This window comes from Odontesthes bonariensis, chromosome 22 (assembly GCF_027942865.1).
Source record: "Odontesthes bonariensis isolate fOdoBon6 chromosome 22, fOdoBon6.hap1, whole genome shotgun sequence".
Taxonomy (NCBI): Eukaryota; Metazoa; Chordata; class Actinopteri; order Atheriniformes; family Atherinopsidae; genus Odontesthes; species Odontesthes bonariensis.
In genome coordinates, this window is record NC_134527.1 from 32,182,542 (window position 1) to 32,198,930 (window position 16,389).

Below are 16,389 nucleotides of genomic sequence, written 5' to 3' on the forward strand. Positions count from 1 at the left end.
AAATATGTTTGCATGCAATGTAAAATTCCACCCAGAGGTGGCAACACATCAGCTAGGTTTGGTTCAGTGGTTCAGTGTTGCAGCATATTTGTTGTGCCTCTGGGGGAAAGGGCCCTTCTACTCTCAATTTACTTTAACTGCTTTCTTATTGGTTCTTTTTGTTGTTGTTTTCTGAAGGAAAGGGAAAAAATAACCAATAAAAAAATTCACTCAATTCACTTCACATGAATGTTGTTAGTTAGATAAGGATCCTGTCGATTACATTGGCTTCCATAGAGAAGTCACTCCAACACTCAGCTGGCAGACCAGCATCATCTCATTACTCCAACCAAAAGTGGGCAGCAGAGTGACCTGATGTGACACTTTATGTAAAAGAGAATAATTGCTAAAAATATGCAGATTCAGAGATAAAGTGGAACTATTAATCATGATAACAGGTTCACATGGAGAAATTCTGCAAAGTGAATAGAAATAGACAAGAATGAAGTCAATGAACTAAATTTAATTGAACATACTTTAGAAGTAGTGAAGTAAATAAATCTTGAAAATAAACCCTTCTTATAAACACGTATCTCTGCGGTTGATATAAAACAAGACTCGTCATGAATTGTTATCCAAAAGTGATGCTAAAAATTTTTATTGTAGTTTTCTTTCTATAGAATTATTGGACAATGTTAGTTGGAAATTGTTTAACATAGTATAAGATTGAGAAATGAGGCATTACTTAAACTCATCACAATGTTTTTACAGGTTTATTTTAAAATGTCAGGACATCCTTACTATGGGACAAATCCCTTATGTATGATGAAAAAGTAAAGAACTAAAGTAACATGAAAATTTGTATATTCGTAAACCACTACTGTCAACACACCTGCAACAACTTCCTGAGATCTTCATAAGCTGATCTTTCCAGAAACAATATGTTGATATAGAGTTGAAGTTAAGACAATGCAATCTTTCTGAGAGACATCTAAGAAGTACAGAGGATCCCGAGTGGCAAGTGGATTAAAACCCTCCTGGACCAGCTTCAGCTTCTGCTGTTTGAAGGTCTCCGTCACATCTAGTGATGTCTGAAAACAGGCAGAACCTTAAATTAGCCATACAACCTCATACTTAGAATGTTTTGAAGGTTAAGAACTTGCGTGACCTACTTGTATCCTGAGGAACCAGGGCCAGGCGTATGGAGGAAGTGTTTTCACACAGTGGTCGTAGAGCTTTTTTCCATCTAATGTAAAATCCTTTTTTAACACAAGAGCAGCCATACCTGCTCGACCTTCACATCCTGCACAAACAGATAGTCACCAAATTTATTGCTATCCATGACATTAAATCTGCTCTGAAAAAGAAAGTTCTGAAAATATTTTCTCACAATGACCTGAAACCTGAAGAAGAATTGGGATCATGCTTCAGGAGGCGTTGTTTCAATAAAAACACGTCAGCAACCAAATAGAGCCGATTCAAAATTCCTAATCACATTAGTATTTAGTTGAATTTATTTCAGTTATTTGTAGAGAATCACACTTTAAACATGTAAAAGTTTTGATCCAGCCCTCATTTCTTTCCGTTTCCTTCCAAGCAGCCAGACTTTCCTGTAATCTTTAAAGTGGTCCCGGTCAATAGTTTTCCAGCTTTCTCAAGGTCTTTCAAAGTTTTTGGACATTTTCTGCTTTTTCACTCATTTTCAGACCTGGGTAACTGGGTTGAAAGTCACTCTAAACCTGCTTGTAGACGCTGAAGCACGTGGTGAATCAGAATTTTGCGTTCTGCGCATGCTCCAGATGTTTTCCCGGGGTCGTGACCCGGAAGTCAAAGGAGACGATATTCCTGTTGTTGTCGCCGTCAGAAAGAAACAAACAACGCGATGGAGAATGCTCCGTTGGGCATCGAGTTTGTGCAACAAGCAGCTCATCACAGACCAAATGTAGAGGGACGTAGCTTCATCTGGCTCTGCGTTCTGCATCTTTCTCCAACGCCTGAGTTTGTTGTTGTTGTTGGTGGTGAAGAGGTCAACAGGAAGTGGCTCTATTAGCAACAGTTGGAATGGGTACAGCGCCACCTATCATACCGGGGTATGACACGCTTTGTGCCTCTGATCCCATTCATTCACTGCCATATATCCAAGGAGAATTACCCTTGCTCCAATAAGGAGCAGAACCCAACTATAGCTATAATCCAATTAATCTCACCATGTAGACCCACTGAGTGGTTCTCTGCTCTCTGGTGGGACAGCTCACATACTGTGTGAATGTAGGGAGTGTAGTTTCCATGGTGATGTGATTGAAGTCACCCGAGATAGCAATGAATGTGCTCGGGTGCTGAGTCTGTAGCCGGGCTATGGCAGAGTGAATAGAGTCATTTGCCGATGTCGGGTTTGCAGAGAGGGGACATAAACAGCCACCATGATGACCTGTGAAAACTCCCAGCAGATAATAACAGCACAAAGTTCAATGTTCGGGTCACAGATACGCTCCTTGATGGTAATGTGAGCGGGATTGCACCATTGGTTGTTCACTAGAGTGGCGACCCCCCGGCAGTCTCTGTCGGCCCGTACGGTGTGAAAGCCCGCGGTGGAGACGTCATCGGGAATATCCTGATGTCTCCGTAAAACACATTATGCTCCATCCCCAATACTCCCTCCGACTCTGGGCAAGCGCTGTCAGCTCGTCCATCTTGTTGCCCAGGGACCTCACGTTCCCCATAATGAGAGAGGGGAGACACTTCTTAAATCTCAGCTTTTCTAACCTCCGCTGTCTCAACCCGTCATTTTTCTTCCGCTGCTTCAATCCTCCTCTGCATCCCCTATGTGTTTTCCTCTGTAGCTATGCTGGGACCTCAGGTCGATCAGCTTTTCTCTGGAGTAAACAATCCGATTGGCGTGGACTCATGCGATGCCGGCTTGTAACAGTATCCCAGCGGGCAAAAAAGCAATAACTTTAACGACCAGCATGTTTAAGTTCAACAAATAAGGTGAAAATAAAAGTTTAGCAAGAGAATAAGAAATAAAATTAGAAGAATACAAAAGCTACATGGAGCGACTGCAACAGGCTGCACGGCAGTTGACGCATGCGCACAACTAAGAAACGAGGAACACTTCCTGAAAGGGTGCGTTCTGCCGGGGCATTGTGTAAGGACGGGGACTTTGCAGCTTATTCAGCCGTACTTTGCAAAGACATAACTTTGTTCTGTTTGTTTGCTGTCTTCATAACAGGATTATTTCAGTATGAACAGATCCTCTTCCAGGTTCCTTTGGCATTTAACGCCACACTAGAACACTTATGGTGTATATGGTGCCCACGTTACGTCCGGAGGACGGTGTGGCATCGACTTGGTACCGAAGTATTGGTTCTCGTGACATCCCTATATCAGACTCCAGACTCAAACAGCTCTCTACCCGACTTTCAGACTGTACAGACATACAGAGACATCAAAAAGTGTGACAAAGGTGGAGGTATCGCAGTGTTTGTGAACAACAGTAATCCTGGACATGTAACTGTGAAGAGGACAACCTGTACCAAAGATACTGAACGGTTACAAACAATACCCCAACACAATCATCACAATTTTTCGAGATTTTAACCAAGTATCCTGCTACACTTGCAACTTTCCAACAATTTATCAACTGCTCCACCAGAAAAAATAAGATGGATTTATTCTATGCAAATGTAGAGATGCATATAGTTCCTCTGCCTGTCCTCCATTCGGAAAATCAGACCACAATCTGGCTCTCCTCACCTCTAACTATACACCCATTGTTCAGTATTCAATTCACTTTATTTATATAGCGCCAAATTACAACAAATGTCATCTCAAAGCACTTAAATAATAAAGTCCAATTCAAGCCAATTGGAGTTCAATTCATTGTATTCATAATTAATTTCAAATGAGTCCAATTCATTCATGTAGAGCCAATTCAAAAACAGTTTCCTAGCTAAGGAAACCAACAGATTGCACTGAAACTTGTCTTCAGTCCAATCTCCCGTCCTGAGCGTGCCTGAGGCGACTGTGGAGAGAAACGACTCCCTTTTAACAGGAAGAAACCTCTGGCAGAACCAGAACCAGGAAGGGTGGCCATCAGAACCAGGAAGGGTGGCCATCCAGCTCCACCAGCTGGGGTTTGAGAGGACAGAAAAGAGGGGACAACAAACACTGTATTTTTCTAAGCTATTCTATTTAAAAAAAACATTCACCCATCAGACACTGTTATTTTGCACATAGGACCATCGAACAGGAAGTAGTATGATAAATCACTGTTTAACACTGACCTGGTATAGAGACACCGTAGATGGAGGCCTCCTGGATAAAGTCAAGAAGACCTAAAACCTCCGACACCTCTGTGGTGGATACATTCTCTCCTTTCCATCTGTTGAAAATGAGATTAGATGCTGTTGAATCTTTTGTAGTCTGCAAAACTAAGGGGAGTTCAGCTGATTCATATTTGTAGCTTAACCCCTTCCATAAATTGATTTGATGGATTATTCTAAATGAGCAAATGTTGACACTTTAAATTACATTGTAATTAAAAAAAAGGAAAATTGTTCAGTAATAGTTAAAATTATTATGTATGTTTGACCTAAAGTATATATATAACCATTATATGTTCAATATGATCAAAACATCTATAAGAGCTTTCCAGTTATGAAGAACATATCTATAACAATTCTATAATCAATATGCCAAAAATCTGTGTCTGAAAGAATCTAATTTTAAGTGTCAGAAAATGACACAGAACAGCTTTTCACATCATCAAATTAAATGTCATTCTGCCTCAGACAGTAGTGGTTTAAAGACTGTGTACCCTTTAGATTTTTTTGTATAAATCATACAACCATAATTCCAAAGAAGTTGGTACATTATGACATATAGACAGAAAGAGAACACATTTAGAGACCAAAACAATAACACATTGTTTTTCACTGGGTCTTCTTGGTTGTATGTCAAATACTTTCAGGTGGTGAAAGGTCTGGACTGCAGGCAGGTCAGTCCAGCAGCCGGACTCTTCTACTACGAAGCCATGCTATTGGAATAGATGCAGGATGTGGTTTAACATTGTCTTGCTGAAATATGCAAGGCCTTCCCTGCAGAAGACGTCATCTGGATGGGAGCAGATGTTGCTCTAAAACCTGTATATACTTTTCAGCATTGATGGAGCCTTTCCAGTTCCAGAGGCACTAATGCCCCGCCCCCCTTTATTGGCAACTGGTGTGAGTGCCACCGGCCTAAAGCCTGATTCAGATGAAATGGATCTCTTCAAAAGATTGGTAAGTTCTGCCCAAGCCTGCTTCTGATGCATTGATCTGAATCAGGTGTGTTGAAGCAGGGGAACATCTAAAACCTGCAGGACAGTGGGCCTCGAGGGCTGGATGTGGACAACCCAGCTCTAGATGGTATTTCCTTGGCTTCTAGTTCTACAGTGAGGAACCTTGGCGTTATTTTTGACCAGAATTTATCATTTGACTCGCATATAAAACAGGTTTCTAGGACTGCCTTCTTTCATCTTCATAATATTGTTAAAATCAGGAACATCCATTGGCGGCGGGTAATGAAGGCTAGGGTAGGCTGTGCCTTCCCAAATGTTATGCTGGGAATTTTGCAAATATAATATATATATAATATAATAAATATAATATATATAATGGCCCAAGGTGATATGGGTAATGGGCTGGCATTGTAAGCATCCGGCTGTAAACAACCACGCTCCCACGCTACTTTGGAAAAAGCATAAATGCCTTTATTTGAATGCTAAATTTGCACTGGGCCACGTCTTGATAGCCTATTAAATGATTGATGAGTGGCTGTGTAGCCTTGTAGGTGTTTGTAATCTATGTGCTTGTGTTGTGGAAAAAAGAAAACAGTAAAAAAAAAAAAAAAAAAATTAAATGCTAGACAAACAGTCAGGACACCTGTTATTCTTGGAAATTAATTCCACACCGTCACCGTCAGGTCCTCCTTTTTGATTTTGAAACAGAATCCTTATGTTGTTGTTATTAATTATGCTAAATAACTCATTTTTACGCCATTTTTGAAAACAAAACAAAAAAATGTCTATTTTGGTGCCTTGCCAAATGTTGGTCTTACGAAAAACTGCTCCGTGCATTTGTTACTTCAGGATTGGACTACTGTAATTCTTTATTATTGGGCTGTCCCACATATTCTCTGAAAAGCCTTCAGCTGATCCAAAATGCTGCAGCCAGAGTTCTGATGAGAACTAACAGGAGAGATCATATTTCTCCAGTTTTAGCTTCTCTTCATTGGCTCCCTGTTAAATTCAGAATAGAATTTAAGATTCTTCTCCTCACATATAAAGCTCTTAATGACCGAGCTCCATCATATCTTAAAGATCTCATTGTAAGATATTTTCCTAACAGAGCACTTCGTTCCCAAACTGCAGGTTTACTTGAGGTTCCCAGAGTTTCTAAAAGTAGAATGGGAGGCAGAGCCTTCAGTTATCAGACCCCTCTCTGTGGAACCAGCTGCCAGTTTGGGAGGCAGAGCCTTCAGTTATCAGGCCCCTCTCTGTGGAACCAGCTGCCAGTTTGGGAGGCAGAGCCTTCAGTTATCAGGCCCCTCTCTGTGGAATAAGCTGCCAGTAAATGTCCGGGAAGCAGACACCCTTTCCACCTTTAAGACCAGGCTTAAAACTTTCCTTTCTGATAAAGCTTATAGTTAGGGATGGCTCAGGTGATCCTGAAACATCCCATAGTTAAGCTGCTATAGGCCTAGACTGCTGGGGGGCCTCATCTGTCACACCTTTCCTCACTTTACTCTCTTTATGTATATGTGACATTATTGTGGTCATTAACTCGTGTTTCCCTGTTCCAACAGATATCCTTTGAATGGTGTTACAGTGTTTGTTGTCCCCTCTTTTCTGTCTTCTCAAACCCCGGCTGGTGGAGGCGGATGGCCACCCTTCCTGGTTCTGGTTCTGCCAGAGGTTTCTTCCTGTTCAAAGGGAGTCGTTTCTCTCCACAGTCGCCTCAGGCACGCTCAGGACGGGAGATTAGACTGAAAACAAGTTTCAGTGCAATCTGTTGGTTTCCTTAGCTAGGAAATTGTTTTTGAATTGGCTCTATATCAGTGTTTCTCAATTCCGGTCCTCGGGACCCACTGCCCTGCATGTTTTTGATGTTTCCCTCCTGCAGCACACCTGATTCAAATGATTAACTCATCATCAAGCTCTGCAGTGGCCTGATCAGAAGCCATTCAGTAAGGCCATGGAGAACAACTTCCGGACGGCCTCGAAGAGATTCTGGTCCACCATCCTGCGGCTCTAAATAATGCCTTATTCAGAGGCTGTACTGTCTCTGCCCTGTTCTCTCCCGTTATATGGATATACGCGGATCTCGATTTATCTAAATATCTTCCGAAAGACGCCGACTTTCACCAAACTGTTATCGGTGAGTAGATGAAGGTATTTTATGCCAGAAATAAGGGCCAGGTTTAAAAAAAACAAAAAAAAAACTTCCCCTTTAAACATTCAACAGAGCAATATTCTGCATAGCTTATGCAATACCCAGTCATTCAATATTTCTATATGTTCATTTTTCCACTTATTATCTATTTATCTCTTTATATGAGTCTGTTGTGCCTTTTTAATCTGCCGTTAGTTAATATTTATTGCTTGTTTTTAATCTTTTAACTGTCTTTGCTAGCACCAAATCTGAGAGTTCTACTTCAATTTTGTTGTACATGTACAATGATAATAGAGATTTTTGATTCTGATAAACCCAAAGGTTCACATACTTTTGTGACAAACAGATATATATTCTGGGATAATTTTCTGTAAAAATTAAATGTCCATTGGTTTTACTTGGTTAACAAGTAAAAAAAACATGCTCATCAGTCTTCATACTGAGTGCCCTAAATGGTGAGGTTTATTTGTGAATTAGCAACAAGCATAGACAGTATCTTGAAAAGTTTGGTAAGTTGAATTCTCTTTTCATTTCCTTTCCCGAGCTTTCAAGAATACCTCTCAAATTCTAACATCCACAGAAAGAGAAACTGCAACTGAGGTCTTTCTGTTCTTCCAAACATACATGAGTTAAATGAAAAGCACAGATGAAACAACAATCAGTTGTTGGATGCTGAACAGTGGTTTCTGCTAAGTGTGACACCAACACAAACACCGACATTGAGTATGATCATTCTCAGTTGCTAAGTGAAATACAAAATTCTTTAACAATGGTGTGTGAATAGTTTTAATTATACAGACGGTACCTGAATGTGTCTCCAATGCGGTCACGAAAAAAAAGAAAACCCCTCTCATCTTGCAGCAGAAGATCTCCAGTGTTGAAATACACATCCCCATCTTTAAACACATCCCTGAGCAGCTTCTTCTCAGACTGCTCCTTGTTCCCAACATAGCCCAAGAACTGATTCATTGCTGTTAAGGGAGTTATCAGGATCCCCACCTCACCTGTGCACAGAATAGTTATGTAGACTTCGTGGACATATCTTCTCTACTAAAACCATGTATCGAAGAACAATTACCTTAATTTTAAAGGATTAGTTATTAATTTACCTGTTTGGGCTTGTATGCATCTTCCAGAGTTTGTTCGGACAGGCTCAATTGTTTCTGGATCATATCTCAAGAGTTCGAAAGGAACAGAGAGCTGAAAAAAGAAATAAAAATCTTTTTGACTAGATGAGATGCAGCTTCCTATCCTCCTTTGGGTTCCTTCTCCATAAACCATAACAATAAAATACATCATAAATATCATTACACATATTACTGTAATGCTATAGATATTTAATCGTCTAAAAGTCATGGAGGCCACGTTTCAAAAATTCTTAGTTCTTAGGTCTAAGAAAAGTCTTCAAATTATAAATAAAATAAACTTACTTTTCCTCAAATAACACTTCTGTTTGAACAGTGCTGGTACTGAAGCAAAGTACTGTATACTGAGTATTTCTTCTATCTATGACAAAATATAAAATCAGATGGATCTTGAGGTATAATCTGCAGTAAATGCTGGTTGACTTGTCTAGCTTTAAGCTCACACTAAATTTTTTTCTTAAAAGCTAAAAGAGTATGAAGGATGCAATGATCTTGTCAGCCCTGCAACATCTACAGTATTCAGCATTTTGGTGCGAATCTTGTTCGTACCCTGTGCCCTACAGCCTGTAGGCTTTTTAACTACACTGATGGGGTTGTCTTCCCCCCAAGTCATTAGGCCCTGCCTCCTCAGTGTTCCATCCATCGCCCAACTATATCTCCAGTTTCAGGCAGCAGTTCGGCACCTAGACCTGGGACATGCCCTACGTTCCCTTTTTTAATTTGCCAAATGGTTTGCCAGAACCTTTTCAATGCCTTATCAAATCCCTTCTCCATGACCCTGCCAAATTCCTCCCATTACAGAGTTTTAGCTTCTTCTCCCTAGGACAACCAACCCTGAAACGTCTCTTTTTTCAGCCTGACCACCAGTGTACACCAGCAGGTCCTCCATTTGTCACCACAATAGGCACCAACAACCCTCTGGCCACAGCTGCGGGCCAATGGAGCTCATCGACAATGGAGGATTTGAACTTGGCACATTTGGACTCCATGTCCATGTGAAAAACTCTCTTAGAGGTGTGTTTGAAGATTCTTCGACAGGGGCCTCCTACAGATGTTTCATGCACACCTGCACTACTCCTTTGGGTTTAACAGGTCTGTTTGGCAGTTTTTTTCAGCCACTGGATCCAACTCATCATCAGGCGGTGATTGGTTGACAACTCTAACCCTCTCTTCACCCATGTGTCCATGAAAATCAGCCACAGGTCTTATAATACAACTACAAATCGGATCACTAATCTTTAGCCTGATATCAAGTAAACTCTGGGATGCTGTTTCTCCCAGTCACGCCCCTCTAGGTCATTGAGCTGAGAAAGTCCTGTGAAAATCCTGATATAGTTTGGTTCCAGAGCCCATACTGTATAGCTATAGATAGTTGGTAGCACACCACATCACACCCCAGCTCAGGCTCAGCTCTCAGGATCATGGGGGTGCCATGCTAAAGTCGCAATTCTACATCAGCTAAAATCTATCAAACCTTTCTGGACTAAATACAAAATCACTGCATCATTGCGTCATTACTCTTTTAATTGCTTAAAATGTTCAGCACTCTTCTGTATAGTTGAAAATGTTGATGCTAACTATTAAACATTTTAATCTACAGTATAAATAATATTTTGAAGTAAATACAACATTTTAGCAAGACATGTAGCCAACAGATTTTTTTGTGATTCTACATTATCCAACATGTTTTCTGCCCTTTTTACCAGAGCAAGATTAGGCTCTAAAGAGAGCCTTAAAATAAGATTTTGCAAAAGAAAAAAAGAATAAGGAGCTTGAGAGCTAGTATAGTAGTGTATGAGGGTTTTACTGCTGACCTTGTTGACGTAACTGGCCCTCCCAACTGGCCCCACCTCGTCAGTGTAGTTAAGGAAGCCGATGCTGGACTCAGTCAAGCCGTAACCCTCTCTAATTTTACTTATACCAAAGCGTGTGATAAACTTCTTCCATATATCCGATCTGAGGCCACTTCCTGCTGCCAGCCGAACACAATGAGCTTTTTCCTCCAGAACCTGGAGCCAGGAAAAGGTTTTCAACGCATTTTCAAAAAAGCATTGGACTCCATTGTCACTTAAAAGTCAGATATCCCACCCATCTTTGTTTCCCGCACATGGATATGTTAGTAAGTGTTAAGCCTTGCTTTGATCAAACTAGGAGACTGGAAGCAGGGAAAATCTTAAGTTTCTGTAAAATTTTTCAACCTAAAGATATTTATTAAGACACTGTAAAGCTATGCTGTATTTGCTGTAGATTCTTACAAGGGATGGGCACTCAATTCAAAGGCACCAACCCATGTTTCAACCCTTGAAGTGCATTATTTCTACTTGTTGTATTAATTAGTCAAGTTTGCCACATTTTCTAAAAGACGCTACTAAATGTTATCTACTGAAATTGCCATTATTTCATTAGATAAAATCAAACTCTATGCCAACACAGGTTGATTATTATGTTGACAGTTACAGCCTCAGTGCGACACTCTTCACTCAGTGGGGTAACATGGCACTGAAAGGATCGGATAATTGGCTAAATTACAATAAGAATGAGTTGAGCAAGGGTAATTATCCCTGGATATATGGCGGTGAATGAATCGAATCAGACTCAGACGTTGGAGAAAGATGGAGAACGCAGAGCCAGATGAAGCTACGTCCCTCTACATTTGGTCTGTGATGAGCTGCTTGTTGCACAAACTCGATGCCCAACGGAGCATTCTCCATCGCGTTGTTTGTTTCTTTCTGACGGCGACAACAACAGGAATATCGTCTCCTTTGACTTCCGGGTCACGACCCCGGGAAAACATCTGGAGCATGCGCAGAACGCAAAGTCTGATTCACCACGTGCTTCAGCGTCTACAAGCAGGTTTAGAGTGACTTTCAGCCCAGTTATCTCGGGGTCTGAATCCGATCCAATTCTTAGTCAGATTAAGGTGTATACATGAACTTAATAACTCAGTCTGATTGTAATTTAGCCAATAATCCGACCCTTTCAGTGCCATGTGACCCCACTGAGTGAAATTGAAGTTAATCAGTCAGATGAGGCTTTCTTGTTGGCAGCTGTGAATTTTAAAGCAGATTATGAGATATCTGGAAAGAAGTGGGAGCGTTCCACTAAATTAGAGAACTTTTACTGATATTAATGGTTAATAATAACACATAACGTAACACTCCAATAACACATAAGAAAGCCCTTAAAAACTGGAACTGCTCCCTGTTCATCAAGAAGAACAAGGACAACCCCGGGTTTCTTTTCAGCATTCGGCTGACTAAAGGCTAGAAGACACTGGCAGCACTATGCATACATATACATACACACACACACGTACATATTAAAAAGGACTGTTGTTCAGCATTTGTTTGCTCCCCTCATATACATTAAACCAGAGTTACATCCAGTAACCTTTGTTTTCTGTGACCATTATTGGAAGCAGCATCTTGGAAATCAATCCTCCAGTTAAAGTGAAAGGGATCCATCTGCAGCCAGTTGGAGATACACTGTTAGACAGGTATTGATGCCAATATCAGTGTAGCGTACTAATGTCAGCTCCACTGTAGGCCCTGAAAAGACCTAACCAAAAATCTTAAACCAAGCTTAACATTTATATGTTTCCAGTGTACAGAAAGTCCTGGCTCTAAGGCAGCAGGTGACATCAATCACATCTACGAAGGAAATGATTTGTGCCAATTTTGCATGTCTTACCATAGGATGGTTGAGTAGGTATCGACAGAGCTCGCCTATGTAGTGCACCACAGTCACATTGTGTTTAACACAGTCTTTCCAAAACTGACTGGCAGAGAACTTCTTTTTTAACACACATGTTGCACCTATAAATCAAAAGAAGATAGGGGGAAGATAAAAAAAGAAAACAGCAAGTGTCAGTACAAAGTATCTATTAGTTGGAGATGTAGTGAGAAGTTTCCATTGTTTATTTTAGCCTTTTCTTTAGGAAATGAGTATTTCTCAGTTGGTTTTGGTCCTGGACTGTATAAAGTATAATGAAAACACAACTTGCAGATCAGTAAATGTGTACATATATATACAGTGCTTTGCAAAAGTATTCGGCCCCCTTGAACTTTTCAACCTTTTGCCACATTTCAGACTTCAAACATAAAGATATAAAATTCTATTTTTTTTGTGAAGAATCAACAACAAGTGGGACACAATCGTGAAGTGTAATGAAATTTATTGGATGTATCAAACTTTTTTAACAAATAAAAAACTGAAAAATGTGGCAAAAGGTTGGAAAGTTCAAGGGGGCCGAATACTTTCACAAGGCACTGTATATATATGTACACATTTACTGATCTGCAATATATATATATATATATATATATATATACACATGGCAATTCAAATCAAAATACTATGATGGGACCTTTGTTTTTCTTTCCTTTACCCCTTATCTGCTGTTCTATTTTCTGTCTCGAGCCAAAGGCCATCACACATCAGGGGTGAGGCAAAAACTTACCAAGGTGAATGCATCCTCCAATCCCTAAGAGGGATGCAGACATGTGGTAAAGTGGAAGAGTAATGTAGATTATGTCCTCAGAAGTAGCTCCACACAAGTCAAAGAAGGCCATGCTCCCAATGGCTTTCAGGTGACCTACACAGGCTGCCTTGGAGAGACCTGACAGAGAAAGGCACCAGTTACTGCAGACAAACTTCCCATATACATTATACCATTATATACACATATATGTGCCCAACTATAAAATGCCCAAAATACCCAAATTCCCGAATTTGGGTATTTGTCCAGTTCATCTTCCACATTTAAGTCTAAGTTTCTAATTTAGTGGAGTCAGGCAACTTTTTATTCAAAAACATTCGTATGGCATACCAGTTTTGAATGGACTGAAAACATGCAAACAAATTCAGTGTGCATGACCTGTAACACTTTTTTTCTTTGTGGAAGTTAAGTGTCAGACAGATGTTGTCTTTTACAGCATAACTAGGACATGGGGTATCCAGCTGAACTACATTATCCGTTATTATCCATTAAGTTTTATAAAGTAATGTGTCATCATTATTCTGACATAATTCAGCTGAATTCCTCACGGGTTCTCACACAGTACCTGTGGTGCCTGAAGTAAAAATCATCAGGAAGTTGGACATGATGTCAACCTTAGGGATGTGATTTAAGGTTTCTCCAGGCATGTTTTCTACTTTATCCAGTAAACTGTTGAAGTCCTCAGAGGGGGGTGTATAATCTACCACCCATACACCAATGTCCCCCTTCAGATCAGGCAGCACCTCCTTCACCAGATGCACTAAATCTGCAGAAAATGTCACAGCACGTTATCTACCTGCTCCCTCCTAAAACTGATCCACAGCCACCAGACACACATTCAAATACTTTTGAGAGGCTGTTTTTCATCGGATTCTATCAGACTTAATGTATTCCAGTGTTCAGGTAAAAGCATCACACACACACACACACACACACACACACACACACACACACACACACACACACACACACACACAGATCAGCCACATTAAAACCACTAATAGGCAAAGTGAGTAAATCTGCTCATCTAGTGACAATGCATTGTTCTGCTGGATGTTATTTTGACACTTGTCACACACCATCACATTTTTGCAGTGAACTGGGGTGAGTGCCCTAGGGCTGGTGTAGAAACAGTAAGAACGTTCCTGCAACTTCAGGATTTAGGCTTGTGAGATGATAGGGCCATGATAAAGACCACAAACTTTAGTTTCAACTTTGAAACTAACTGATAACCAGTGAATGATCTGGAATCATTTGCTTACCATTATTGAAAAAGGTTCAAAGCCAAGCATCAAAATTCTGAATGAAGTGAAACCCTTTCATGTTTTTCCAACTAACACTTTACTGGTGTTGGAATAATAATAATACTTTTTAGTAGAAATCAAATCTGGAATTAATGAGAGTAACAATTGCCTTTTGAAAATGGTAAGAGTCCTACTTCAGAAACCTCTACAACCCAACGGAAACAAGATGGCACAAGCTTTGTGGCCGTCGGGTAGAAATAAACAGAAAACATCTCTATGCTTATTGTGGCTTTTTCCTACATTCCACAGCATGCCTTTAATCTCCAGATGGAGATATGTGGGTTTAACTTGATGTGGTGTTACTCGGCACATTATGGATTATGGTGTCTTAGCAAAGCATGCAAGTAGGAAATAATAGGAAAACAAAACGCAGAACAATTGATCTGACGGTCAAGTTCAGATTGTGATCAGGTACACCATGTAATACTGAACACTCATAAACACTAATGACTATAACCAATAAATAACAGGAAACAGTTATTCTGCCATGGAATACTTTCCAAGTGAAATGAGCCAGTTTCCAAGTAACTGACTGTAAACCTTTTTCTTTTTTTAAATTTACGCACAAAGGTCTCAACAGTGGGGGCTGAAGCTGAAGACGTGAAAACGTTCACGTTCAGGGGTTTGTGCAAGAAATGATGTTAGGAAAGATAACTAGGCCATTACCATGGAATAGCTTTATTAACTTATGAGATTACATTCGCCTGCAATAAGAAACCTAACAATAAGATAAAAAAAAAAGTTAATTTTTTTCCAGTGAAAAGCGTGCGAGCTAAAAACATTTAAAACAAAGCAAAAAGACGCAAAGTGAGAAGTGGTGCAGGCCATCTTTACCATGTGTCACTACAGCCACTCCCATTGCTCAGATACCTTTGCTCTTCGTCGAGCTAAATCCCTGCAAGCACGGGAGGGTTAACCCGTCTGGCAATGCGCGTGAGAGAGAACGTGTCATACCTGCCCCAACGACCAGCGTCTTGGCTCCACAGGTCTGAAGACAGTGAAGCAGAGACTTGGCTTTGATAGTAACGTTGAGAAAAGTCGCTATGCAGCCGACTTTACAAAGTCCCAGCCACACACAGATAAAGTCCGGCTCGTTGCTCATCAACAGAGCAACAACATCGCCCTGTTTCACAGAAGCCGCCGTTCTGAACGCGTTCGCAAACTTGTTACTTCTTCTGTCAACGTCCTGGTATGTCAGAATCTGGTTTTCAAAGAGAATGAAGGGTTTTTGGGGGTTCTTCTTTGCCTGGTAAAGAAAACAGTCAAGATATGTGACGATTCCTTGCTGCATACGAGCCTTCAGCGTCTGGTTGTACCTCCGAAGCTTCAAGTAATAAAATAAATCCTGCCAAAAGAAAGGATACGCAACTTTCTGGTACAGCAGAAGAGCCAGCAGCCCAGCTACAACGCTGCTTAACACTACAGCGAGCATCTTAACGTAAAAACACCAAGCCTGATCCAAAGTCCCCAAAACTTTAAATATAAGGCTTCAATTGCGCATGCTTAAAGGAAAGCCTTACAACGCCCTTTCACAAGCTATTTTACAACGAGAGCCAGGGAGACATGGGCGGTTTGTAGGTTTTAACAGGCTGACAAGAGATTATCAAGGGAAATATGTGTCAAAATGTAGACACAAATTCAGATTTTTGTCATGCAACTGCTCACATTGTATTTTACAAGCTTTTTCATTTTGACACATATTTACCATCATAAGGGATAGCCTTGAAGGAATAATATCGGTTTCCACATTTGAAGGACAGGTGGGAAAAAAGCTACAAAAGCAATTAAAATCTATGGAGAGAGATTAGTCTCAAAACTACTGACAAATGTGTAAATGATAATCCACCAGTTCCACATACATCACAAATACGTTTCATTATTTACAAATAAATATATTTCATTTTGTGTCTCACAGTCTGCGTTTTATACAAGTACTGTTAAATTCATTAATACTCATTTTGGTTTTTATATATACATCATGATTTGGATGTGAAAGTGAACGCATTTGTTTCAAATTTTGTTGCATATATTTG

General features: G+C 40.3%; 1 protein-coding gene across 1 annotated transcript; it reads right to left on the reverse strand.

Annotated features, from left to right (window-relative positions):
- Positions 1-560: 560 nt before the first annotated feature.
- On the reverse strand, positions 561-15,857 carry LOC142372854 (long-chain fatty acid transport protein 6). Its single transcript, XM_075455849.1, is given in 10 exon segments — positions 561-1,070; positions 1,152-1,282; positions 4,263-4,360; positions 8,215-8,413; positions 8,519-8,609; positions 10,369-10,563; positions 12,245-12,369; positions 13,014-13,172; positions 13,618-13,818; positions 15,311-15,857. Coding segments are annotated over 10 exon segments (1,923 nt in total). The 3' UTR covers positions 561-893.
- Between the last annotated feature and the right edge of the window lie 532 nt (positions 15,858-16,389).